Here is a 25661-nt window from a genome sequence, read left to right as displayed (position 1 = left end):
CGCGTGTGCACACGCGTGTGTGCAAGCGGGGGAGGGGCAGAGAGAGAGGAGACAGAGAATCCCAAGCAGACTCCATGCGGTCAGCTCAGGGCCCGATACGGGGCTTGATCTCACGAACCATGAGATCGTGACCCGATCCGAAATCAAGAGCGGGATGCCTAACCGACAGAGCCACCCGGGCGCCCGCAAGTGCGCTCTTAAGGCAAGCGTTGTGGGCCGACCTGTTTCTAACGGTGCCTGCCAACTTGTCAGAATCACCAGAGCATCCGTGACCGTTGGAACTGGATGAGTGACTAGTTGGAAGCATTTCATTTTTGATCAGTTTGCTTTTGGACCATGCATCTAGAGCTGGAAGTAGGAAATTCCCGAGAATTCGCCCGATGGTAGAACATGACTTTAGGAAAAAAAGGAGGGCAAAAAACGCTTAAACACCAACACATGAATAGTTGTGAACCTGTCTTGGGTGAGAGAAAATGCCCAGCTGACAGGAAGGAAGACCATGAAAAAAAGGAGACCTTCTAGAAAGGATCTATTTGTCTCAAGGTACACCAAACTCACTAATACATATTTTTCCACCATCTTGGGTTTTTTTTTAATTAACCTTAAAAATATATCGATGCCACACACGATTACAGTTTCATAAAGCTACAAAGGCACTGAAGCGTGTCGCATAAAATGTTCCCTTTCATACCTCTTCTCCCCTCTCACCCCGAACACACACACTGAGCAAACCACTTTCTTCCCTAGAGGCAGACGTACCAGTTCGGTGTTGGGTTTCCATGCATTGGGTTGTAGAGACGTTTATAGTTTCTTAAATGTTTTACATTCGTGGGGTCAGTTTGTCTTGGGTTTGTTTGTTTGTTTTGTTTTGTTTTTCCAATCAAGTAGTGGCCTTCTGTCCACATCATTCATGACACTTGGCTCTGTTAAATGGCCAAGTCCGCACGCCATCTGGTCTGTGCTCACTGTCGATGTGTGACAACCCCCACCACCCAGTGACTTAAATAGCAAGGATTTGCCTCACAGTTGCCCTGGGTCAGGAATCCAGACACAGCAGAGCTCCTGCCTCCGGTTCAAGGTCTGTCCAGGTTGCGGTCAAGCTGTGGGCCAGGGCTGCGGTCTCATCCGTAGGCTCCACTGGGGAAGGGCCCACTTCCCGGCTCGTTCTGTGCTTGTGGGCGGGTTTCAGTGCCTCACAGGTGAAGGCCTCTTCATAGCGCAGCTCACGGCATGGCTGGCGGCCTCTCTGGAAGTGAGCGAGCACCCAAGATGGAAGGGAAGCCAGCGTCTTTTTGTAACCCAATCGTGGGAGCGATATCCCCATCACTCTTGCCGTGTTTTGTGCGTCACGACAACTCAGTAGGCCCAGCCCACACTGAAGTGTAATAATGAGAATGTGATACCGCGAGGTGTGGGGGGTCCGGGGGCCAGGTTTGAAGCTGTTTGCCACACTGTGGGTGGCAGTTGGCTAGCTGTGCAGTTTCACTTAAAAACGCTGCGGAGAATGCGTGTGCACATACTTGCGTGTCTCCTTTTGCTCGCTTGTGCTGGCATTCCTGTGGGAAACGCTCCTAACAGCAAAAGTTCAAAATCGAGTAGTGTGCTGGTTTTCGTTTCTACTTCTTTGACTTTGTAAAAATTGAATTTATTTTTTGTGTTTATAAAACCTCCATATGGTTCACACTTTAAGAGGTTCCAGAGTTAACCCAATGCATGGTCTCTCCCAGCTCCCCCTGGAGATCAATTACCAATTTTCTAAGATTTTATTTATTTATTTATTTGTTTGTTTATTTATTTATTTATTTATTTATATTGATTGATTGAGTGTAGGCTCCATGCCCAGCATAGGGCTTGAACTCATGACCTTGAGATTAGGAGTCACACCAGGTGCCCCTCAATTGCCATGTTTCTTATGTATCCATTAAAGATCTATACAGGCAGGTGGAAGCAAACAGAAACATTCATTTTCCGGCTCTGCTGTCCAGTGGCAAGCCCGCTTATATTTCTAAAACAGCTTTACTGGGGTGTAATTGATAAACAAAACCTGGCACATATTTAATGTATACACTTTGATGAGTTTGGACATATGCGTACACCCATAAAGTCATTCCTGCAATCAAGATAGACCTCTGTCACCTCCAAAAGTTTCCTTGTGTCCCTTCGTGTGTGTGTGTGTGTGTGTGTGTGTGTGTGTGTGTGTGTGTCTATGTGGTAAGGACACTTAACATGAGTTCTGCCCTTTTCCTAAACTTCAGTGCCCAGTAGAGGATTGCTAACTGTCAGCAATATGTCCTACGGCAGATGTCTAGAACTTAGATTTTTAGCCTATTATATTCTGTAGATTCCTTTATTCATCTGACAAGGCATCTTGTGGTTTATACCAGGGCAAAAAGTCCTCTGTTCTTTTTCATGGCTCCAGAGTATTCCCTTGTGTGAACGTCACCGTTTTTTATTATTTATTTACTTGTTTATTTAGTTTTAAGTTTTTATTTATTTTGAGAGCGTGCAAGCGGGGGAAGGGCAGGGAGAGGGGAGGAATCTGAGGCAGGATCCGCGCTGTCATTGCAGAGCCCAGTGAGGGGCTCGAACTCACGGACTGTGAGGTCATCATGACCTGACCCCAAGTCCAGAGTCAGGCGCTTAACCTACTGAGCCACCCAGGCGCCCCTGAATGCCACCGTGTTTTACACCCCCCATTGTTAGTCATAGAGGATGCTTCTGGACTTTTGGGGTGCCCGCTTTAAACTGAGACAGAACTGCCAAATCGCCCCCTCCAAAAACATCTGCTTTCTCAGTAATTTGCCGGTATAGATCTCACTGCATCAGAAGAGGCTGGGCGGGACACAGTCCTCTCCGTATGAGGAAGAGCTCTCGGAGCGTTTGGAACTGGTGGTGGCTAGAGGCAGGTGTGAGAAATGCTGTGGTAACAGGGATGGGAAGGCCCCATCTTGAGTTGATAGCCATGGTGTGCCTTGAGCAGGAGGGACAGGAAAGTGAGGCGTTCACGCCTGATGCCCCTCATTTTATCCATCAGGTGAGTCAAGGGCTTCTGCTGAGGTTAATCAAGAACCCCTCCTCAAGACCACCCCCCTTGGCCTGTCCTCAGCCATGACCTCGGGCTCTTGCCTCCTAATCCTTGGTTTCCCTACCTATAGAGTGAGGACAAGATTGCCAACCTCATGGTGTGAGTTTAAAAAGGAAGTACTCAGTATAGTGTTCAGGAAATATTATCTATCATTATTGCTTTCCCAAGAATGGTATTCTTTTTAAGTTCATTATTTTGAGACAGAGACAGCAGGAGTGGGGGAGGGACAGAGAGGGGGAGAGAGAGAGCGAGCAAGAATCCTAAGCAAGCTCCACACTGTCCGCACAGAGCTTGATGCGGGGCTTGAACTCATGAACTGTGAGATCATGACCTGAGCCGAAACCAAGAGTCAGATGCTTAGCCAACTGAGCCACCAAGGCGCCCCTAGAATGGTGTGTGTGTGTGTATATATTATAAAAATTTATTTTATTTTCTTTTTTAATTAAGTGATCCAGGCTGGCATCAGCTCTTGACATCCAATCTGACCCACTCTGCTGTACAGGCTACTGCTGAGCACCTAGAGGAACTTTCTAGACGTTCTGGTTGACACTGGAGGTCATAAATTTGCAGTTCATGTGTTTGAAAAATATTGATTGGTCGCCTGCTAGAGGCCAGGGCTGTGGCCGTGAAAAGATGGCTGTGGTTCTGCCCTTCCATGGTTGGCAGGAAGTGACCAGGTTGCTTCCTTTGAAGGTTCTCTCATATCTGTCAGGGGAAGCTCTGATAAGCTGACCTTGAAGGACCCTCATGAGAAATAACCCCCCGCCACCACCCGGAGTCTAATGTGGATCAAGCTGTTCCCCCTGGTGGCTGTCCTCCAAGAGTGACTCAGGGGTCCCGTTGCTTTCATTCAATAGCCAGCCCCTCCATTTTGAGGTCCTTGGTCTCCAACAGTGGGGGTAGAGCATGGGCATGGAGAGGACCGGGTGCACAGGCTTTTACCTGCCTGTGACCAGATGTGGTGCTCGCGACATCGTGGTGTTCACGTTTATGTTTCCACTGGTGAGGATGAAATCACTCCCATCTACTATGGGGGAAGCTGGGACACGTGGTTTTCTGGTGTGCCCTGGAAGGGAGAATGGGGTGTCAAACACATCACCCCACTTCTGTAGAGGTGTAGAGGCGGAGGGCGTTCTGGGGGTGCATGAGCATTTGGACGTAGAGAACTCTGTCGGGCTTTTGGGACATCGCTGTGAATAAGTGACACGTGATGGGCTGCTTGTCCTTACAAAGCTCCCAAGCTGATGTGGGCCCACAGATAATTAGAAATCATGATGAGAAAGCTTAAGGAAGCTTATATAGAGCCTGGACGCATGTATCCGGCAGACCGTGTTTTGTTTTTTTTTTTTGTTTTTTTTTTTAACGTAACTTTGTAATAACAAAACAAAACAAACTTCAAGACAGAGATCACTTTGCTCACCTTTTGTTGTATAAGGCATTGTTGTTTGTCCATGTTGCCTTTGTGTCCTTGTCTGTGTCACCTACACATCCAACCCGAAGGTACTCCCAATCAGCCGTTTTAGTAAACTCAATCATGTTGGTTAAACGGGATTATTTAAAAAGGACATTCATATGTCAGGATAGGCTGGGTTTGGCTTGAAATAACAGAGGCGGGTTTTCTCACTCCTGCTACATAGAGGGTCAGCTTGGTGATGCTGATACATCTGGAACATTGCCAGCAGCACAGGAAAGGCTTAGAGAGCTTTCGTCGTGCGCTGGTAATTAAATGCTCGACTGAAGGCACGTGTCATTTTCCTCGTGTCTCATTGGCCAGAACTAGTCACATGACCCCACTCGACCATAATGGGGTCAGCAGGTGCAATCGTCTTTTTAGGTTTGCTTGAGAGAGAGAGAGAGAGAGAGCGCCAGTGTGGGAAGGGCAGGGAGAGAGGGGGACAGAGGATCTGAAGCAGGCTCCGCGCTGACAGCAGGGAGCCCGATGGGGGGCTCGAACTCGCAAAACCGCGAGATCATGACCTGAGCCAGAGATCGACACTTACCCGACTGAACCACCCAGGAGCCCCAACAAGTGCGATCCTTTCCATTGGGGGGGGCAAATGGAGTTAGAAATAGATGGCAAATGGCACTTATGCCCATCTAAGCACTTTGAATGTTTTAATTAAGAACATTTAAACAGACATTCAGGGGCGCCTGTGTGGTTTAGTGGTTGAACTAAGGCTGATTCTTGGTTTTGGCTAAGGTCGTGATCTCACGGTTTATGAGTTCGAGACCCAAGTGGGGCTCGAGCTGCGGGGGGTGTGGGGGGCGGGGGGTATGGAGCCTGCTTAGGATCTCCCTCTCTCTCTGCCCCTCCCCCACCCACTCACACTGTCTCCCCAAATAATAAATAATCATCTTTTCTGTTTTCTGTTAGGACCAAGATCTTTTCTTTAAGTATTGGTTTCCCACCTGTCAAAAACATCATATTCTTTTATAAGCTACATCTGCAAAGCACAAGTTATTTGTCATTTCCAGCGCTTTATTTTTGGGGTTTTTTTTCCTTTTTTTTAAGCAACTCATTTTTATTTCTTCTAATGCAGGCAACCTGGTTTCCATATAAACAACTCTCTTGCGTTAACATTTCATTGGTTTGATAGGATTAAGTTATTAACTTAAGAGCAACCAGCATAAACAGGTTCGGTAACAGTTTTCAGGAAGTGTTGACAGATGGGAGCAGAATTGCTTAGTCATGTTAGCCCGCTAGCCTGGGCAGTAGATTTCACAGATGAAGTGGGCAGTTGCCTTTTAAACTGGCACACCGGGTAAGCAAGGTGGTTTCGGAGAGCTGTACTGTCGTATAACTCATAATTTCTGCCTACGTTTTCTTGTCACGTTCGGGGATGTTTCCATTTTGCTCCCGCCGGAGTGTATCCTGGCACAATTTTCTCTCCGTTTATCCAATCCTGGGAATTCACACCCACGCATGCGCCCTGGTGGGCGCTGAAGGATGCTGGAGAGCAGGAGGGATGTCAGAGGAATCAGTGTGGATAGAGCAGCCAGCATCCAGCATGCAGGGCACTGGAGGAAGTTTGCGTTTAATTCTAAGGGAAGCCGCTGGGGTGTTTGGGTTAGCGAAGCGAGAGACACCGAGGAGGGGGTTTCCAGACAAGGGTTTGTGAAGGCTTGGACCAACAAGAACGGTGAGAAATTAGGATTTAGGGGGATTAAGGAGGCTTCTGTCCCTGTGGTTCTGTCTTCCTGCTGCCAGTAGTGGGTTGTCCAGACATGGATGCTTGTTGGGGCTCTGGAGGTAACTGTTGCTGTCTAACTTGTGGTCTCGGTCCGGAGAGCACCGGTTCTCCATCTGGTCACAATCCAAGGCCGATTTGGAACTCAGGGCGAGGTTGGAGCCGGCCCTGGGAACCCCTTGGGCGGGCAGCCGAGTGGGCGGGGCAAACAGGGTGGGAAATACAGCCGGCCTTTCTCCTCTTTCACTGGCCACTCCTGTCCCATCTGCTGCTGGCCTCTCAGGACTCTGACCTCTAAAGGTCTCTGTCTATACACATGCCCTTCGTGATCTCAGTGTCTCATTGACTCAGACACTGAAGATTCTCAAAGTTGTATCTCCAGACTCCCCTATCTACATCACTTAGTCAACATCTCAAAGTTAACACGCATCACAAACCACCTGGCCCATAGTCTGCTCCCTTTCGCTAAGTGGCATCTCGGTACAGGCCAGAAACCATGGCATCGTCCTTCACGCCTCTTTCACTCACTCTCTGCCCAGGCCCTTTGGGCTCTGGCTTGAAATAAGTTGTGGAAGCCACTTCCACTGTGGCCACCCTGCCTGCCCTCCATCCCATCTATGCCTCTCGTCTGGGTTATCGGCACAGTCTTCTCTGCCCTTCTGCCTCCACTCATCTCCTACCAGTTTATTTTCTTCCTCTCTTTTTAATGTTTATTTTTGAGAGACAGCAGGGGAGGGGCAGAGAGAAAGGGAGACAGAGGATCTGAAGCAGGCTCTGCACTGACAGAACTCAAACGCATGAACCGTGAGATCATGACCTGAGCTGAAATCGAATGCTTAACGCACTGAGCCGTCCAGGCACCCCTACCGTTTTATTTTCAACACAGCAGCCAGAGTAATCCTTCCTAAAAGATGTAAGTATTTCAAAAATTATTTCTCAGTAGGCGGCATCTGCATAAGGTAAGAATTCCAGATAGTCTAAGAGAGGCAGCTGAATCTCCTTTCCGTCGCTGTGGCCCCATTCCCTCTGCGTGCTGCCTTCTCTCCTCAGAGGCCACTGTGGGTCCCATTCCGGTAGACTTGTAGAGATGTCATTTCCGAGTATTGTAGGAGTGATTTGTCTAAAAATAAGGGAGTCTGTGTCACTCCCTTGTTGAAAACCTTCTGGTGGATCCCCAGCAGAGGGAGATTAAAATTCAAGTTCCATAGCAAGGCTGCAGGTCCCTGCTTGTGGATCCCAGCACCTCCCCATTTCCACAGCCTTCCACCCTCAGTCCGCTCCAACCGTGCCGGCTTCCCTTACTTTCCTTCTGCCCTCAGGACTTGTGCCTTGCTGTTCCCTCGTTTTAGGGCTCTTCCAGCCCATATAGAATTGCAGGCTACCTAAAGGTCTGTACCCTGACTTCTCGTGGTCACCATGCTGTCATCCTGTGCATTTGCTCTATTTATCACACTTATCACAAACTGCGATTATTTTGTTTGCTCCAGTGGACTTTGGGCTCTGTGAGGGACCCTGTCTGTTTTGGTCATCACAGTATACGCACTGCTCGCACAGACTGGAAATAGTAGTACTAATAACGAGTTTTCTTTTAAAAAAAAATTTTTTTTTTAATTTTTTTTTTTTCAACGTTTTTTATTTTTGGGACAGAGAGAGACAGAGCATGAACGGGGGAGGGGCAGAGAGAGAGGGAGACATAGAATCGGAAACAGGCTCCAGGCTCTGAGCCATCAGCCCAGAGCCCGACGCGGGGCTCGAACTCACGGACCGCGAGATCGTGACCTGGCTGAAGTCGGACGCTTAACCGACTGCGCCACCCAGGCGCCCCTAAAAAAAATTTTTTTTAATGTATTTATTTTTGAGACAGACAGAGCATGATCAGGGGAGGGGCGGGGGGGGGGGGGCGGGGAGACACAGAATCCAAAATAGGCTCCAGGCTCCGAGCTGTCAGCACAGAGCCCGACGCGGGGCTCGAACTCATGGACTGTGGGATCACGACCTGCGCTGAAGTCGGGCGCTTAACCGACTGAGCCACCCAGGCATCCCAATAACGATTTTTCTTTAAGTTTTTATTTTATTCACTGGTGTTCATCACAATTTTTTTTTTTTTTTTAAAGATTTAACATTTAAGTGGTTACTAGGCTGAGTAGTGACCTTACATTAACTCATTTAATCCTCATAGCCTCTTCACGGTTACCTATTACCAACATTTAAGAAACAGACAAATTTAAGCAGAAAATGTTACACAACTCCTAGTAAGTGAATACGCAGTCCTGTAATAGCTGAGTGTAGAGTGAATCAATGAACGGCCCGGGTGGCAAGAAGCCCGAGAAGGTACCTGGGGCGGTAGGCAGAGCCTTAGGGCACCGGGACCAATGGGCACGCAGCAGGGACTGGCGGCGTCTCTGGGGTCGCTGGCCCCGCCCAGGCAGGCCGCGCGGGGGACGCTGGGATTTGTGGTCTCCGGCCCACCTAGCCACGTCACTGCCTTCAAACATTAAGTTCTCTCCTGGTGCAAGGTACGATCCGTATCCCCAAACTTCTAGGTAGGCTCCTTCGCCACAAGGCCCACTATTCCCTTATTCCTGTTCTTCCTAAGGTCTCTTGGTGTAGTCTCCCGGCTCCGCGACTAAGGGTAGGGTCTCTTGGTATCCTGTCCCCCAGCCCGAAGCCAACTTAGTATCGTCGTCTTCGCTTATCACCCCCCGTCCACCCTTCGGTATGGCCTCTCCCGCCACACCCCCCTGAAGTTGTTGCTCGCTCGTCTTCCCAGTTCCTCCCCCTCTAGCGCGAGAGGCCCAGAGCATCTTCCAATGGCCGTGTTCCCCGCCCCACACACCCTCTCCGCTTCCCGAGGCTCCCCCAGCCCTATTTTGGTACAGCCCGGCCACGCCCCCTCGCGGACGCGGTTGGTACGCGCCGCGCTCCCCCGCTCGCCGCAGTGGTTTGGCCGCGGCGACCCCTCTCCGGCGGCGCGTCCCCCGCGCTTGGTTCAGCCCAGCCCGTCTCCCCCGAAGCCGCGCGCCCGCGCCCCTCAGTCGGTGGAGCCCGCAGCCCCCCGTGCGGCCCGTGGCAGCCCCCAGCCCGCTCGGCCCGCGCCCGCCATGGTCCGTCCGCGCCGCGCTCCGCACCGCTCCGGCGCCGGGGGCCCCCTCGGGGGTCGCGGCCGCCCCCCACGGCCCCTCACGGTGCGCGCCGCCCGCTCGCGCTCCTGGCCGGCCAGCCCCCGGGGCCCGCAGCCACCGCGGATCCGGGCCCGCTCGGCCCCTCCCATGGTGAGCCCCCCGCCTTTTTTCCAGAGCCTTCCACGGCCCCGCCCCCGCCAGCCCCTCCCCCGGGCTCGGGTCTTTGTCCGCGGCCCCCTCTTCTGTGGGGTCTCAGGATGACCCGAAGGGTGGTCCCGGCTGGGGCCGGGTTCCCCCGTGGAACCCCCCCGGGTGGTACGCGCCGTGCTCTCCCCTTTGTTGCGCGTTTAGGCTGGGGTGGCGGGGGTGGGGTACGGGGGCGGGGAGGGCTCAAATTACTGCTGACTCCGCGTCCCGATTTAAACGCGGGGTGGGGGGCAGGCGGGCCGACGGCAGGCGTGCATGCTTGGTTTTCCAATTGGAAAGTTGGTCTCTCTCCGCGCAGGAAATCTGGAAATGGGGGAGGGGGCCGCGGGGCCGCGGCGAGGGGGGTCCGCGTGTTGCACTCGCGCGCCCAGGTGTTGCACCTGGGGGTGTTCCTTCCCGGGCCCGCGCGCGTCTGCACGGCGCCCGTGGCGTGTGCGCCCAGGATTTGCACGCTCGCCCAGATGTGGGATGCCCTTACAGAGTGCAACAAGCCCAAACGTAAACATCTGGCTTTGTCGGGACGTTAACTGCACACGCTTCCCCAGACCTAAAATAAGCGCATACTTTTCAAAAATCTTCAGGCGCACCTGGAATGTTAGTAAACCTGCACGTCTCGGCGTTTCACGCTTGCCCAGATGTGCGTTTTACCCTGGGCTGGCTCTCGAGTTCGCTTCTTTCATACCCTGCGCCGACGTTGTGCGTGGCATGGAGCTGTGGCAGCTCCACACAGGCCTTAAAACAGGTTTTTTCGTATCTTAAACGTAGACAGGAAGACTCTGAACGTCTCTCAAAAGTTAAACATACCCCTCGGCTCCGCTGTCTTAACGGGGATGTGTTCAGCATCTGCATCTAGTTCAAAAGCGCTTCCCGGTCCTGAAACTGTGCACCCTAAGGCTTTCATTCTCCCACCAAGTACAAAATAGGCTTCCCTGTGCAGGAAACAGTTCACACGTCAAACGCACACATTTGCCCCGATACGAGATTTCCTTTAGGACCGCAGTTAACTCTAGTCCTTAATTGTGGTCGTGCACTTGGACGTACCTACCCTGTTGTTGCAGGTAGACCTGAGTTTTTAGCTAGGAATTCTCGGTCTTTGCGTTCTAGACCAGAACATGTTTTAAGCCTAACGTGGTCAGCTGGCCCTCACAGACAAAGCAGACTTCAAACACGTGCTCTCCCAGTTTACACTGACCGGATGCTAAAGTGCATTCATCTGGCCCTCCGAAGGCTCTTCAGCACATACTCTCCGATGTTTTCTGCCCCACCTGTGGCATCTCCAAACCCGGGACTTCAACCCCCGTCCTGCATCTCAGACCCAGCCCGGCCCTGAACACGCACCAACGTGTTCTTACGCCGAGGTTCTCTTTGGTTTTCTTCCTGATCCGCTACCGTTGCCCATATTCCAGAATCACCTGTCCAGGTGGAGGACGTGCTTGCTCAGGTGTTTTTGTTTGCTTTTTTAAGCTCCTGGAAAATCCGAGTTTTCCTGTCTTTCTGGGACAGAAAACATCTGTGTGCTTTATAGGAAATGCAGAAAGTGCCCTCTAATATAAGATGAAAAAGAACAACGCCCGTTAGTAATTTTTTCTGCTGCCCAGAGGCATTTACTGGTGAGATTTGTAGGGGGTACTTGCTGCCAGCCTGCTCCAAAGCCTTTCCCTTGTTTGCTTTGAGATGTCTTTGGTTTAGGGGGAAGAAAAAGGATAGCTGGGAGAGTGCCCTGTGAAGAGTAAAACGTGTAGCTTTCCTTGGCTTTGTTGCTGGAACGTTCTCTGGGTGTTCTGCAACCACTCTCAAGATGTCGTGTCTGAAACCCCTCTTGATGTTGTGACGCTCCCTCTTCCAAAAGTTTCTCTGCCTCCCTGGATTGTTCTGTTCTCTGTGCTTTGGTTTCCCTTCTCCACCCCCCCACCCCCCCACCGGGGTCTGCAAGGGAGGGAAGGAGGGCCGGCGACCACCTCGCAAAGGTTGGCAGGATCTGGAGGAGAGAGTCCAGACTTTCTCTTGAGGGCCATGGGAGGCTTTGGAAGAGTTTTCAGCATGGGTGGGTTGGGGCAAACCCTTGTGCCAGGCAGCCAGCTGTAGTGTAGACTGGTGTGTGCATTGTGGGGGCTTCCTGGAGGCCTGGACCCTCGGACCGCTGGCTTCTGAGTTGGGTCAGGACAGAGGGACCAAGAATTGATCGGGCCAGGAGGGTGAGTGAGTGACATCTCCTGAAGGGGGAGGGATGGTATTCCGGGCCAAGGGCACAGCTGGAGCAGGGAGCAGACCAGTGTTGAGGTGACAAGTGGCCGGGGAGTGGGGCTCGTAGTGGCAGGGAAAGGATATGTAGGTCAGCCACTTGGGGTCTTTGACTCCTGGGACGAGTGGTTTGGACGTGGCCCCGGGAGTTTCTGAGCAGGGGGTTTGGGTCTGAACGCTGGGTTGCGTGTGGTGGACAGGCTGCCCCTGCGGGTCCTTCAGCCTCGGCTTCCCCCCTCCCCTCTGCTGCAGCAAGGTGCTCGGGTCTTTGGGGCCCTGGGTCCCATCGGGCCCTCCTCGCCTGGGCTCGCCCTCGGGGGCCTGGCTGTGGGCGAGCACCGGCTCAGCAACAAGCTGCTGGCCTGGAGCGGCGTCCTCGAGTGGCAGGAGGTGAGCCGTGGGGTCCCCTCGCGAGCCCGGGGGTGGGGGTGGGGGGCTGGCCCTGTGTGTGGGGTGGGCCCGCGCACCCAGGTTGTGCCCGGTGACCCCCCACCCCACCCCCAGAAGCGCAGACCCTACTCGGACTCCACGGCGAAGCTGAAGCGGGCCCTGCCCTGCCAGGCCTACGTGAACCAGGGCGAGAACCTGTGAGTGGCGGGCAGGGGGCAGGGGTAGGTGGGTGGCCGGGGCTCCCCTGACTCGCCATCCCCCCCTTCCCCCACCGCAGGGAGACCGACCAGTGGCCGCAGAAGCTCATCATGCAGCTCATCCCGCAGCAGCTGCTGGTAAGACCCACCTCTGGCCTCCCCAGGCCCGTTTTCCCGGGGACCCTGCCCCTGGCGGTGACCCAGCTGTCCCCTGGCCGCCCACAGACCACCCTGGGCCCCCTGTTCCGCAACTCCCAGCTGGCGCAGTTCCACTTCACCAACAGAGACTGCGACTCCCTCAAGGGGCTGTGCCGCGTCATGGGCAACGGCTTCGTGAGTAGAGCGGGACCCTTGGGCGGGGGGCCGGGGGCCCAAGGCCTCCCTCCGAAGGAGTCTTGGTCCGTGTCTGAACACGCGGGTGTCAGGGAAGGCAGAGCACGGAGGACGCGGGCGGTGGCGCCAGGGATGCGAGTGAGTGGAGGGCTCCAGCTGGCCCTCCTGGGACCCAGGAGCCTGTTGGGGACACGGCACGTGGCAGGGACCCAACTGAAGGTGGCCGCGGGGGTGCGGGGAGGGTGAGCTGGGCCGGGGGGATACTCCGTGCTGGGGCCGCTCCCTCATCCGGCAAGCGGGGCTGGCAGCGGGACGCCTCGGGGCGGTTAGCGGGAGTGAGCTTGTGTGGTGTTGGAGGAGGCGGCCTGCACGTGTGGTCGACACCTGGTCAGCCTGGGCTGGTGAGGGACCGTGACACGGGGCCGTCAGGGAGTGAGTCTGGCATGGTCTCTGCAGCCCCTCCGGTCTGGGCCCCAGCGTCTCATCCGGGCCCTGATCTCAGCGGTGAACACCCCCACCCCACAGGGGTCTGGTTGCGCAAGGGGACAGGTGCTCGCGGGGGGTGGGTGGCGAGAGAGGAGAGCGGATCGTCCGCTCGGGACACCACAGGATTCGGCTCTGGGGTCCCCTTTGGGACCAAGCGCCTCCTCCCGCCTACTGTGTGGGCGGGCCATGACCCCCAGTGTCCAGGCAGATCCCCGTTCCCTTGGGGCCCGGACAAACCGGGGGTCGTGATTGGCGCAGTCTCTTGCCTGATGGGCCGGCCCTGACCTCAGCGCCATTTGCCGAGGGCCTGCCGTCTGCCTGGCCGACGGGCCCGAGGGCCACAGGGGAGAAGCGCGCCAGCACGCTCCCTGTGCTACCTGGCCGGTCACACTCCTGGTCCTACTGGTAGCTCTGGGAGGACGGGCCGCGCCTCGGTCCAGGAAGGCAGGGGATAGGTTCCCTGAGCAGGTGGCCCCTGGGTGATAGGACAAGGCAGGGGTGTTCCCCAAGGTAGCCACCTCTTTGTCCCGACAGCCCAGGTAGAGAGGCCTGTGACACTCCTTTCCGACGTCGTGCCGAGGAGGCATTGGCGTCTTGCGTAAAGACGTTTATGTGACGGCGACCACGGGACTGTCGTTAAGCCATCTTACAGATGGGAAAGCTGAGGTCCAGAACATGAAGTGATTTGCACTGGGGCACGCACGTAGGAGGGAGTAGAGCTGGGGCTGCGCCCAGTGCCTCCCCGGAGGCGGCTCAGCCGAGGCAGGCCCTACTCTGGGGACAAAGCGGCATCGAGAGGGGGCGATGCGGCGGAGGGGGGGGAGGTGCCACCCTCTCAGGATCCTCCTGCCTCAGCGGTGGGTCCCAGGCCCTCACCACAGATTGACCAGCTGAGGGAGACCCCCAAGTGCACATTCACATGCTCTTGCCTTGTGCTGTGACCTCTCACTCGTCACGGAAGGCCACGGGGCGACTTTGAGGACTTCTGTCCAGTGACGACCTGTCCCCGAGACAGGACAGTCTCTGGTTAGCTTGGAGGGGTCTCTGACTTGCTGCCCCCCCCCCCCCCAGGCGGGGTGCATGCTGTTTCCTCACATCTCCCCCTGCGAGGTGCGCGTGCTCATGCTCCTGTACTCGTCCAAGAAGAAGATCTTCATGGGCCTCATCCCCTACGACCAGAGCGGCTTCGTCAACGCCATCCGGCAGGTCATTACCACGCGCAAACAGGTGTGTTGGTGGAGCCCAGGCCAGCCCTGCCCCCAGACTTGTCAGCGCGGCTTGGGGGGGGGGGGGCGGTGGAGGGCGGTTCTTCACAGGAGGGCCTCCTACACACAGCAGGGCTTGGAGGTGGGCGGCAGGCTTATGGGGAGGGCTGCTATGCGGCTGGAAGGCTCTGGAGGGTAACTGTCCTGGTTCACCCCTTGCCAGTTATTTATGAGTAGTGTTCCTGTTTGTGCAACAAATTATAGGGCTGTCTGGGTCTTAGGGGCAGACCCTGTGAGCTTTGTACCCCAGGTTGAGCATCTGAGACTTGTTCTGGGGCACTGGGCAGCCATGGAAGGTCTGTGAGCAGCTGAGGGGCAGGGCCAGCTCTGGGGCTGTGGCCAGACTGCCTGGAGACGGGGGCCAGGGTCTTCAGGACAGCTCTGAGGTTCCCCAGAAGCATCCCTGGGGCACTCCCAGGCATCGGCCCCACTCGTCTGTTCCCGCAGGCGGTGGGTCCCGGCGGGGTCGCGGGCCCAGTTCAGATCGTCAACAACAAGTTCCTGGCGTGGAGCGGGGTCATGGAGTGGCAAGAGGTGAGTCCTGGGGGGACCTGAGCGACCTGAAGACCAGCGTGTCTTCGCTGACCGGGGTGCCTCCCCACTCCTGATGTCTCCCCTCTTCCTCTCCCCAAAAGCCCAGGCCTGAGCCCAACAGTCGGTCCAAGAGGTGGCTGCCGTCGCACGTCTACGTGAACCAAGGGGAGATCCTGTGAGTGCCGGGCTGGGGGCGGAGGCAGCGTCTTGCCAAGACCCAGCCTCCTGACCCCCGTCCCCTTGCCCCGCAGGAGGACCGAGCAGTGGCCAAGGAAGCTGTACATGCAGCTCATCCCGCAGCAGCTGCTGGTGAGTGCGATGGGAGGCGCGCGGCCTGTGTGACAGCAGACCATGGGGTGGCCGGGGCGCTTCCCCGAGAAGGGGGCACTGGAGTTGCCGGCTGGAGAGCATCCTAGATGGAGGGACAGCATGTGCCAGGGCCCTGTGGCCAGCTTGTCCGGCAAGTGAAGATAGGCGGGTGTGGACCCGGCGGAGGTCAGAGGCGGGGGCGAGGCCTGCAGAGCGGCACGGGGGATGGGGGCGAGGCCGGGCGGCATGGCTGCGGACCGTTCTGGGCGCTCGGTCTCACGGTGCCATCCGGCCTGCCCGCAGACCACACTGGTGCCGCTGTTCCGGAACTCGCGCCTGGTACAGTTTCACTTCACCAAGGACCTGGAGACGCTCAAGAGCCTGTGCCGGATCATGGACAACGGCTTTGTGAGTGCGGCGTGTGCGGGCCGGGCGAGTGGGTGGGGCGCGGCCGGCCGGAAAGGCCCCCCTGGGCAGACGGGGCCGGGTCCATTCTGTGTTTGAAAACTAGAAGGCGGATGACGGCCGGTGGCCGTTTCCCCAAAGCCAGCTGGGGAGAGAGTGGCGGCAGCCCCCACGGTGACAGCCGGTCGGCCTCGTGTCCAGACACCTGTCGGCTCCCGGTCCACGGGACTCCCCGGGTCTGTGCCGTCCTGGACACGTTTTATAGATGGGGAAACTGAGGCTCAGAGTGGGACTCGCACCCGGTGTGGTACCGGCCTCCAGGGTCGACTCAGTCTCGCCAGAGTCTCGAGGGGCTGGAACCACTGAGTGCTGACCCGGTGCTCCCAGGTCCCTCCTCCACGGGGACCCGGTTTTCTCATGGACAGTCCGAGGCTCCGGAAGAGCCCTGCCAGGCAGGGAGGTCTGTCTGCTTCCAGCCCGAGCTCTCAAGGTTCCGGCTTATCCTCCAGCGGTTCTTGACCTCAGTTTGTCTGCGAGGGGAGGTGGGTTGTCTCGGTGCTTGCGAAAGCACAGCCGTCGCCACGTCTGTGGACGTTTGCAGTCACAGGCCGGCATGCGTCCCCAACTATCTGATTCCGTCACAGCAGCGCAAGTGCGTTTGGAGGGAGGGCTTGTGTATTTCTTGTGTCACAAAAGTTTGAGAGCACAGCGCTCCCGCGGGGTAAGCTGGAAAAGCCGCGCATGCACCTGGCCGGCCCTGCCCAGCGTTCTGCGCTCCCTCGGTGGGGCTGGGGCTCAGGTAGGAGCTCCGGAGGGGCTCCCCTCTGGACACCTGCCGCCGCCGTCTCCCCGGGGTGGCGCACAGGAAGGCACAGCCCCTTGTGGTTTGAGGGGCCTTGGGAGTCCTTGAACTCAGTCTCAGTTTGCCCACCTATAAGCCGGGGGTGGTGACTGGAGAGCAGGGTCCAGGGAGGCAGAGCGGGAGCTCTTCTCCCGAGGTGGCTGTCCGTTCGGCCGCATCCCTGGTTTGAGGGAACAGTGTCGTTGACAGTTCGCTGGGGATTCGTGGTTGGCACTTGAGCTGCTCCAGGGCCTACGCGTGGGGGACTTAGTGCTGGGCTTCCTGGGGCCCGAGGGGGCCTCTGCGAGTCCCGGCCATGGCCACCTGGCGCCTCGGGGGCAGTCCGCATACTCGCCAGCCCACCGTCGCCCTGCTTGTCGTGGGCGCCGTGGTCTCCTTGGAGCACATCGCAGCCAAGTCCCGGTGCCTCTGTGCAGAGCCCGTCGGTCCCCAGGCCGTTGCGGGCTTGTGTGTCCTTGTCCCCAAGCGGTAGCGACACCCGGGCCGGGGAGACGGCGGTCAGGACGCAGCGTGCCGCGGCTCCAAGGGGCGCCGGCCCGCGCGCTCGTGCCCCAGTGGCCGTGGGGAGGCGCATCCGCACCGCGGCCAGACGGTGACCCCTGCCCCCGCCCGCCAGGCCGGCTGCGTGCACTTCTCCTACAAGGCGTCGTGCGAGGTGCGCGTGCTCATGCTCCTCTACTCCTCGGAGAAGAAGATCTTCATCGGCCTCATCCCCCACGACCAGAGCAACTTCGTCAACGGCATCCGGCGCGTCATCGCCAACCAGCAGCAGGTCCTGCAGCGGAACCTGGAGCAGGAGCAGCAGCAGCGGGGGGTGAGGCCGGGACCCCCACCCCCCCCCCTCCCCCCACTTCCCAAGTCCCCGCCACTGACGCAGCCCCCCTGCCTTCCTCCCCCGCAGATGGGGGGGTAGTGGCCACCCCCAGGCTGGGCCCCTCCAGGAGTCACAGACGAGGCCCCCGCCAAAACCGGTGAGTGGCACCCGGCCCGAGTGCACGAGGGACCCTCTGAGGTGTCTGGGGCTTGGGGAGCAGTCGTGTGACTCTGGTCTTGAGACCGGAGCCGAGAGGCATGTCGGGGAAGCTTCCGGTAGCCCCAGGCCTCCTGGGAAACTGCAACCCTCTCCCCCAGGAGGTGATGGAATCCCGGGCGGGGAGAGGGCTCGCCCCTTTGAGCCAGGGCCCCTCCCTGAGGAGCTGGGAGGCCCCGTCCAGCCCCTCCCCTTTTGCTCCTGCCCCCAGGTCAGATGCTTCTGAGCAGGGGCCCCTGGGATGGCAGCCGCCCAGCGAGATGGACTGGAGGACCGCGTCGTGAGCTATCTCCAAGGACGGTCTCCACCCCTGTACGTTTCCCCAATAAAGTCTTTTAAAAGCCCGTTGGCCACCACGCTCCGTGTCCAGAAGCCTTGGCCAGGGGTCCTCAGACTGGGTGGCATTGGCTCCCAGAGAGCTGATGGCCCAGCCTGCCCCCTGCTGTGGGGGGTGGGAACGTGCATCCTTGTGATGGGGCGGGGCGGAGGGGGGGGGGCCCTCTGAGAGCACCATCACCTGAGCGAAGATGGACGGGCTGCACGTGGAGCCACTTATGCCTTCAGTGGCAGGTCGGTCCCCAGACTGCAGGCCCCGCCGTGCCTGGTGGCCCTGTCTTCGAGGCCAGTCGCATGCCTGGGTTCTGCTCCCTGCTGCCGCTGGGGTTCTCTCTCCATCCCTTTGGGTTCGACAGGTCGTGCTTGGCCAGCAGCAAACACAAGCTGGGGCCGGGGACCTGCCCCCTGTGACTGTGTTCCCAGCACCCCCTTTACTGCTGCAGGCCCTGCCCCAAGGTCAACTTCAGCTCGAAGTTTCTCACCAAATCCAGCTCTTATCCTCAGGGTCACAACACACATGCTCCTGCGCTGGTTCTGCAGCCCGGCAGCCACACGCAAGGAAGACGCTGCCCCACCCCCCGGGGGGGCCGTGTGCCTTGGCGGGGGCTCCCCAGCCTCGGTCTGGAGCGCCCACGGCCATGGGCTGAGAGGCCTCAGTTACTCCGGCGGGAGAGGCATCTGGTCAGACACGCTCAGGACAAATCCCACCCCTGTATCCACCCCGGGGAGTCCCCCCCCGCCCCCGCTTGGGGACTAGCCAGGTGCCAGTCCTTGGCCGGGCAGACCACCCTTCTTCCCAGCACAATGCTGCCTGAGCTTAAAGGAAAACCATTTATTGGGGGTTGGGGGGCGGGGGCAGCTCAGCCCTCTGAGAACTGGCGGTACAGCCGCTCGAGGGGAGGCTCCACATTCAGCCGGAACGGGATTTCCAGGATGGCCGAGAAGCCTTCCGCCAGCGTCGGGGCCTCGAACTGCTTTCTGGTGGCAGGGGTGAGGAGGGGAGGTGAGACCCAGCCTGGGTCCCTGGCGCCCACCCGCTTGGAGCCTCCCCGCGACGGGGCTCACCTGTAGCCAAACATGACGACATCGGACACGGGGGCGTGAGAGGAGCCGGTCATCTCTCGGAACTGTGGGGGGTGGGGGTCAGGGGTCAGGCTGGGAGGGGGGGCTGGGATGGAGGGGGGCGGGGGGCACGGGCCAGCTCACCCGGTTGTTGTGGCGCGCCTGCTCCAGCGTGGCGCCGAAGAGGAAGCAGCGGCAAGGGACCCCTGCGTCCCGGGCGCACTTAATGTACCTGTTGGGCCAGGAAGGGGCCGGGCTGGTGAGGGGCCCCAGGCCCGCCCTACAGGAGTCACCCGGGGGACCCTGGTACCTGGCCCGGGTGGGAGGGTCCGGGTTTGTGTTGTCGATCACAACCCGTTTCCTTTGCTTTAGAGCGGTCTCGCACGTGGTCACGCAGCGCTGCCATGAGCCCAGGGTGTCCTGGGGGACACGGCAGGTCAGGAGACCCGGTGGGGGGAGGGGGGGGGCAGGGGCACGCAGGGACCCAGAAGAGGCACAGAGACCCAGACGCAAGTGGGGAGTGAGCACCAGGACAGGGCGGGGAGGCCTTGCGAGGTGGCACGGAGACCTGGAGGGGAATCGGCAACCCAGTAACGAACGGAAAGCGAGCGAGGGGCCGGGCAGCACGGCCCTCGGCCTGGGGCGTGGGGTGTCTCACCCGGTTCACGTGGACGTAGCCAGCCGACACGAGATGCTCCTGCAGGAAGGTGGTCTTGCCAGCTGTGAAGCGGGGGACGGGATCAGGGGGCGCCCGAGGACCCAGAGAGGGGCTGGGGCTTCCGGATGTCAGGGGCCAGGTGTCTCACCCCCAGGAAATCCCACGGCGACCACCACTTCAGGGCTGTGACTCAAGAGGGAGCTGGCCTCAGGGAGGTAGAGCGGCCCCGAGGGGGAGACGGTTCTCTGGGAGGGAGAGGTGGCCATGATGAGTGTGACTCCCGCCTCCCCCCACCCCACCCCCTCCCGCCCCGAGGGCCTCACCGGGTCAAAGGTGGGGAGCACAAAGCTGGCGATGGGCCACTTCAGGAAGAACTCCTCCGGCGTGGCGAAGGGCAAGCCAAGGTTGAGGGCAAACTGGGAGAGGAGGCGGGGGACGCAGAGGTTAGACAAGGTGGGGATGCAGCTCCAGGAGGGGAGGGGACGGGGGGGGGGGGGGTGCCTCACCAGACGGTCCGCACAAGAGAAGTCTTTCTTCTTCCGCCCTGGGGCCCAGTTGGCTGGGCGTCCAGCTGCGTCTGGAACACGGGACACACCCCCACGTCCACCAGCAGCCTCGGGGACACACGTTCCCCAGCCCCAGTGGATCCATCCGCACACCCTCCCCATCCCCAGGCCCTTACCTCCCACAAAGACACTGTCCCCTACGGAGATGGGCACGCCCTCGTTGGCCTGGGGAGGGACAGGTGACGGCAGTAAGGAGCCTGCTTCCACATCTCCCTGGAGATGCTTGGCTCAGTCGGTGCCCTGCTGGAGGCGCCACCCTCAGGCCACTTCTCACCCCCTTCACCGCCACGGCCCAGGTCCTGGGCTGTTCCATCCTGGTTTGTGGGCTTCTGCCCTCACGGTCTGTTCCCCACATGGCCACCAGAGGGTGCCAGTTCCTGCTCACGTTGACTCCCCCCGCCCCCCACCCCTCCCAACCCTACCGGCACCACCCCCTTGCTCCCCTGCTGGGTAAAGGGGAAGCCCTTGCCTGGGCCCTCAAGGCATCACAGTCCCACACCTACCCGCCCTGACCTCATACCCCTCTCTCTCCCCCTCATCCACTCAGGTCCAGCCACCCAGGCCTCTTCACTGTCCCTAAACACCCTAGTCACAGACCTGCCTCAGGACCTTTACACTTGCTGCTTCTCCCACCTAGACCACTCCTCCTAGATACCCTCATGGCTCCCCCCCACAACCAGCTTCAGATCTAAAAGGCACCTCGAAGAGACCTTACCTGACCACCGCAGGTACACCCTGCCTCATCCTGCCTCGCTTCCTCCCACTATTTTACACACCAGCGTGTGCACGTACAGTCTGCACCCTCACTGGTATGTGGGTGCCCCAGCAGGCCTGTCTGGTACACGGATACCTTCAGCTCAGGAAGCTGTTGAGCTTCAGAACAATTGCACACACAAAACAACCAACAAGCGACTGCTTTCCTCCTTGACTGCTCTGACTTTCTGAGTTCAAGAGCGTTGCCCTCACCTACCAACAGAATGTGACACAGAAGGCGAGGACCTGGGGAGGGGAGGAGAGGGAGAGGAAGGAGGCAGGATGGCAAACCCCGGAGACCTGTGGAGGGGAGGCCGGGCAGAGGGAAGAGGGGAATGACCCGGACGTCGAGGCTCACCTGCTCCCGCAGATGGTCCCACATGCCGATCACCGGCTTCCGGTACAAGCCGGCGTGCGTGGCCACCAGCACCTGTGGGTGGGAGTCACTGAAGGCAGACACCCTCCTGGGCTCCTTCCCAGGATCCTCCAAGGATGCTACCCCAACCCTCACCAATCCAGAGAGAGCTCCTGGTGCCCCAGGACCGGCCACTTCTGATGAGTTTCTCAGCATAACCCCGCCCAGACCCCGCCCTCCGCCTCCCCACTGGCACTGACGGCTTCTCCCCAGGCCCCTGTCCCCTCCTCTCTGTGCCCCCAGCTCAGCATCTCTGTTCCCCTCTCTCTGGGTCCCCACCCCCCACCTCCACAACCCTCCGACTCCCTGGCAGCCATACCTGAAAGGGAAGGCCCAGCTTCTCGACCACAGCCTCCACCTTGGCCTTGAACTCCTCTGCCGGCAGCTTCCCGCGCCCGATGCCCATCTGGTTGGTGAAGATCACCAGCTGGGGAGCACACGGATGTCACCTGGTGCCCTCCTCGCCCGGGCCCCGGCCTGCCCCGTGGCCCAGCCATCACGCACAAAGCACACGCACCTTGTAGCCTTCTGCATCCAGTTCCCGGAGCTTACGGGGAATCTCTAGGTACAAGATCCTAGGGCAGATGGGAAACGGGTAAGGTGACGGGGGACCCCCTGTGGGTGCCTCACTCACCCCCTTGTTCTGCCTCCTATCACCTCCAGTCACTGGGGCCAGTGGGAAAGACCTTCCCAGAGCGGGTGGTGATGAGGGTCCCATCCAGATCAAAGGCGGCCACCTGATGGTCAGCGAGAAAAGAGGAACAGCGACACTGTTACACCTCCCATCCCCCCGCCCCCCCCGCAAGGCGGAGACTTACCACTCACCCTTCACCCCTAGGGAAACTGAGTCACAGAGCCTCCACATTTTACGAGAGGGCAAAGCCACAGCAAGGATGTGTCCCTAGAGCGTAGAGCCTAAATCTTTACCCTACTGCCTCCCGCTTCTTCTAAGTGCCTCAGTATTCCAGTCTTTAAAATGGGTTTCACGGGGCACCTGGGTGGTTCGGTCGGTTAAGCGCCCGACTTCAACTCAGGTCATGATCTCAGGGTTTGTGGATTCAAGCCCCACATCGGGCTGTCAGCATAGAGCCCGCTTCAGATCCTCTGTCTGCCTCTCTCTGCCCCTCCCCTGCTCACTCTCTCTGTCGCTCAAAAATAAGCATTAAAATTTTTGTTTTTGGGGGCTCGTATCCTGCCCACCCTCCTCCCCTGGCCTTCACGCCAGAAGTCTAATAACCCTGGAAATAAAAACAGGAGTGGGGTTGTTTGGGTACTAACCGCGTATCAGGGGCTGTGCCTCGTGCCTTGCATGGATTCAGCATTTTACTGGGGAGACTAGTGGCGCTAAGGACACGTGAAGTAAGGACACGTGAGCTCGGGTCTCTGCTACAATGTGCTACACCTGCTACCATGATTGTGGCTCGTTGCTGAGGTTACTGTGGGTCAGGCCGGAGCTGACATACATCCACGCCCCCAGCGCCTGACTGTCATCAGGTCCACTTCTCAGACCAAAAAAAAAAAAAAAAAAAAAAAAAGTGGAGGCTCAGAGAGGTTGAATGACCTGCCCAGGGGCACACAGCAAACTTAGGGCCAAGCCCCCGCCTGCGTGGCTCCTTCAGCTTGGCCCTCACCTTGCCCCGGGGCTTCACCCCAGGTGCTGTAAACACTAGTTCAGCTTGGCTCTCACCTTGCCCCGGGGCTTCACCCCAGGTGCTGTAAACACTAGCAGCTTCTCCAAATTCTCCCAGCCAGAGGATGACTTCCGCATCCGCTTCTTCTTCGGTGGTTCAACGTCCCCTGACGCGTCTGCAGCCACCGGAGAGGTGCCGGGTGGGGGTGGAGTGTCTTGCTGGGATTCAGACGAGCGGGCCTCTTCCCAGCGCAGGGTTAGCGGGTGGAGGCCGTTGACCAAATACAGTGTGTCCCCCACCCTCAGAAAGCCGCCTGCCCCCGGACTCAGCTCCTGGGTCCCAGCAGTTGAGGGGTTAATTCCCAGCTGCAAAGGGAGAGAGCGGAGCTGCCATTAACTGCATCCCCCACCAGGAACCTCCTCTAATTAAACGGGACTTCTTTTCCCCACCTGCCCGTCAGAGCCATAAGCCCCGCCTCTTCGCTGTGTACCACCAATCAGGAATCTGGAGATGTTACGGGCGGCCAGCCTTATCCAATTTAAATGTGGATGGATCCCCAACTGAAGAAGGTAATACGCCAAGGCTTCTCTATTGGCCACACCCCCTTCCCTCCAAACCAGATTTTTTCCAACGGGCCCGTTCCCGGCCGGGTTGCTATTCTTGCCCAACGCCACCCCCAGGCCTCACGGAGGAACTGGTACCTGTTTCACTGCCACGGTCTTAGTCCCAGGGTCTGCGACCAGCTCCACTGAGGGTTGAGAGGGTGGAGTCAGAATGTGCATCCTTGTGTGATCGTTTTCCTCATTACTGGAGAGCACGGCCAGCTTTAAGCCACAGGATGGGGGCCATAGCACCCATTCCGGAGGGGAAAGCAGTTTATTTCTAAATGGGATCGGCTCTCTCCTTTATATGCAGGAATCAGATAAAGGCCTTAGGACTGCCTGTGACGCGGGTTCTCGCCTAGGGACAGGGCGGGCATTTTTTCCGTAAAGAATTGGCTTCTCCATGATGAGCCGTGTGCTTAGGTGCAGGTCCTGGGCTTCCCCCGTTACCACCTGGGCCTGCGTAGTACTTCTCACCATAGGATCGGCTCTCTCCTTGTCAAGGGTCGTGACCTGACTCAAGCCTTCCCGGTGACCTGTAAGCATCCTCCTCTGACACCTCTATAGGGATTGGTTCTATCCTCTCCCCACTAAGGGGTCTGGCTAGTTCCAGGTCAGGCACAGCCTCTTTCTCCTCCTATACTCTCCAGAGAGCACCTATCAACTTCAGGACTAGCTACACCACGCAATTCCGCCTGGTGGCCAAACATCTCTCTTACTGGACCGGCCATCCAGCTTTCCTGCACTGTGTTCCCGCTCCAGCAGCGGGCCACACCCCCTGCAGACCCGGCCCCGCCCACCTTGGTTTCTGGAGCACTTCCGGTCGGTAACCCGGGTCAAGGGTCCCCGGCCGAGGACCAGGGCTTGCCCGTCCGAGGGCAGGAAGATGGGGGGCGCACTCCCAGGGGGGCTCTCCAGCCACAGGCGGCCCTGGGGCTCCACCTCGGCCATCCCTAGCGCCGGCCTAAGGGGAAGTAGGTAAACAGGTTTGATTGACAGAACGCCCCCAAATTGCCACAGGAAGTCCCTCCTCCTCCCTCCCCATCCGCCAGGAATTTCCCTTCTTCCGCTGAAGGCTCCGGAAATCCCACCCTCTTGCCGGCCTCAGGCTCGCGCCGTTTCCCAGGCGACGACGCCCCGCTCAGTCCTGCTTGCGAGCCCGGACCCCTACGTCCGAAGGCAAAAGCCAAGAACCTCGCGCGCGCCCTCAGCTCGGCCCACGCTCACCATGCCGGACCGGGGCTCACCTGCCACTTGCGACCAGGGAAGTCCGGCCCGAGGCGCTCTGCCCGCAACTCCACCGGCTTCTTTCTCTGTTTCTCGGCGGACGGAAATGACTCGTCCTACGGAAGGGGGCAGGGCCTTGGCTCCTCCCACTACAGGAGCCCCGCCCCTTTCCAGACCTGCCCCTTTGGTCCTCCGGTGCTCTGACCTTCATGTCTCCCGCAGCAATGGACGGCTCGGGCCAGTAGGGGGTGTGGGTCTTCTTTTCGCAGATTTTCTTTCCACGTTGAACTCTGTAACATTCATTCCCTTAGTTATAGCGGGAGAAACTTTTTTTCCATTTGATAATCATTGCCAGTCCAAGAAATCTCCGCCCCGACAGCGCCCTGACCCTCAATACTTCGATTTTCTCATCTGTAAAGTGGGGATAATCGTTTCCATTCATGGGGTTACTAGATTAAAAGAGTTAATACATTTTAATAACTTTATAAAATTGTTTGGCTGGTAGTTCGTCCTGTTTATGTCTTATCTGTTGCGCATTCCTCCGGTGGTGGTCTGATGGGAGATGAAATTACAGGTTTACTGGACCCCGCCTAGACTTGGGATCAGGTGCCAATTTCAGCTCCGTCAGGCAGAAAACTCCCGGCCTCAAGTGGAGGTTCCTGGTTTTGCTGGGGTCTATGTGGACTCAGAACACTGATTCCTTATAGACTATTCACATTCCAACATTCATCTCCCTGAAGAGTGGGGATCTATGGTC

The 25661-nt window shown here is 58.1% G+C and overlaps 3 protein-coding genes across 7 annotated transcripts; 1 reads left to right on the top strand and 2 right to left on the bottom strand.

Moving 5' to 3' along the window:
* The first annotated feature begins 9161 nt into the window (after nt 1-9161).
* PTOV1 (PTOV1 extended AT-hook containing adaptor protein) lies at nt 9162-17998 on the top strand. The gene is made up of 13 exons (XM_045441821.1): nt 9162-9545; nt 12096-12233; nt 12348-12430; nt 12511-12568; nt 12656-12763; nt 14321-14476; nt 14962-15048; nt 15150-15223; nt 15300-15357; nt 15661-15765; nt 17241-17438; nt 17526-17595; nt 17866-17998. Exons 1-12 carry the CDS (start codon nt 9375-9377, stop codon nt 17535-17537), a joined length of 1248 nt encoding a protein of 415 aa, XP_045297777.1. The 5' UTR covers nt 9162-9374; the 3' UTR covers nt 17538-17595; nt 17866-17998.
* Nucleotides 17537-18772, bottom strand: LOC123578721. The gene is made up of 2 exons (XM_045441822.1): nt 18473-18772; nt 17537-18331 (listed from the first exon to the last, which is right to left on the bottom strand). Exons 1-2 carry the CDS (start codon nt 18628-18630, stop codon nt 17569-17571), a joined length of 921 nt encoding a protein of 306 aa, XP_045297778.1. The 5' UTR covers nt 18631-18772; the 3' UTR covers nt 17537-17568.
* Nucleotides 18773-18807: 35 nt separating this feature from the next.
* Nucleotides 18808-25201, bottom strand: LOC123578717 (polynucleotide kinase 3'-phosphatase). Of its 5 annotated transcripts, none has more exons than XM_045441807.1 (17): nt 24925-25192; nt 24397-24641; nt 23777-23823; nt 23132-23440; nt 22102-22181; nt 21962-22019; nt 21764-21871; nt 21388-21459; nt 20393-20441; nt 20217-20287; nt 20034-20126; nt 19859-19955; nt 19711-19772; nt 19363-19472; nt 19197-19284; nt 19056-19117; nt 18808-18968 (listed from the first exon to the last, which is right to left on the bottom strand). In XM_045441807.1, exons 1-17 carry the CDS (start codon nt 25113-25115, stop codon nt 18851-18853), a joined length of 1860 nt encoding a protein of 619 aa, XP_045297763.1. In that variant the 5' UTR covers nt 25116-25192; the 3' UTR covers nt 18808-18850. The 5 variants fall into 5 exon arrangements, with proteins under 5 accessions (XP_045297763.1, XP_045297765.1, XP_045297761.1 ...); XM_045441809.1 differs by having other exon boundaries at nt 24478-24641; nt 24925-25188; XM_045441805.1 differs by having other exon boundaries at nt 19859-20126; nt 24925-25198.
* Nucleotides 25202-25661: the final 460 nt, after the last annotated feature.

Source organism: Leopardus geoffroyi, chromosome E2 (assembly GCF_018350155.1).
Source record: "Leopardus geoffroyi isolate Oge1 chromosome E2, O.geoffroyi_Oge1_pat1.0, whole genome shotgun sequence".
NCBI classification, from domain to species: Eukaryota; Metazoa; Chordata; class Mammalia; order Carnivora; family Felidae; genus Leopardus; species Leopardus geoffroyi.
This window is presented reverse-complemented; position numbering and strand designations above follow the sequence as displayed.

What these genes read in the sequence shown, in the direction of transcription:
- PTOV1 (XM_045441821.1), top strand. Translation starts at nt 9,375, where the DNA reads ATGGTCCGTCCGCGCCGCGCTCCGCACCGCTCCGGCGCCGGGGGCCCC. An exon ending in GTGAACCAAGGGGAGATCCT is followed by an intron (nt 15,224 to 15,299) that starts GTGAGTGCCGGG and finishes CTTGCCCCGCAG; the next exon opens with GAGGACCGAGCAGTGGCCAA. An exon ending in TCATCCCGCAGCAGCTGCTG is followed by an intron (nt 15,358 to 15,660) that starts GTGAGTGCGATG and finishes GCCTGCCCGCAG; the next exon opens with ACCACACTGGTGCCGCTGTT.
- LOC123578721 (XM_045441822.1), bottom strand. Translation starts at nt 18,630, where the DNA reads ATGGCCGTGGGCGCTCCAGACCGAGGCTGGGGAGCCCCCGCCAAGGCA. An exon ending in GAGGATAAGAGCTGGATTTG is followed by an intron (nt 18,332 to 18,472) that starts GTGAGAAACTTC and finishes TCGAACCCAAAG; the next exon opens with GGATGGAGAGAGAACCCCAG.
- LOC123578717 (XM_045441805.1), bottom strand. Translation starts at nt 25,115, where the DNA reads ATGAAGGTCAGAGCACCGGAGGACCAAAGGGGCAGGTCTGGAAAGGGG. An exon ending in ACTGGCCCCAGTGACTGGAG is followed by an intron (nt 22,020 to 22,101) that starts GTGATAGGAGGC and finishes CATCTGCCCTAG; the next exon opens with GATCTTGTACCTAGAGATTC. An exon ending in CGCCGTGGGATTTCCTGGGG is followed by an intron (nt 19,773 to 19,858) that starts GTGAGACACCTG and finishes CCCGCTTCACAG; the next exon opens with CTGGCAAGACCACCTTCCTG.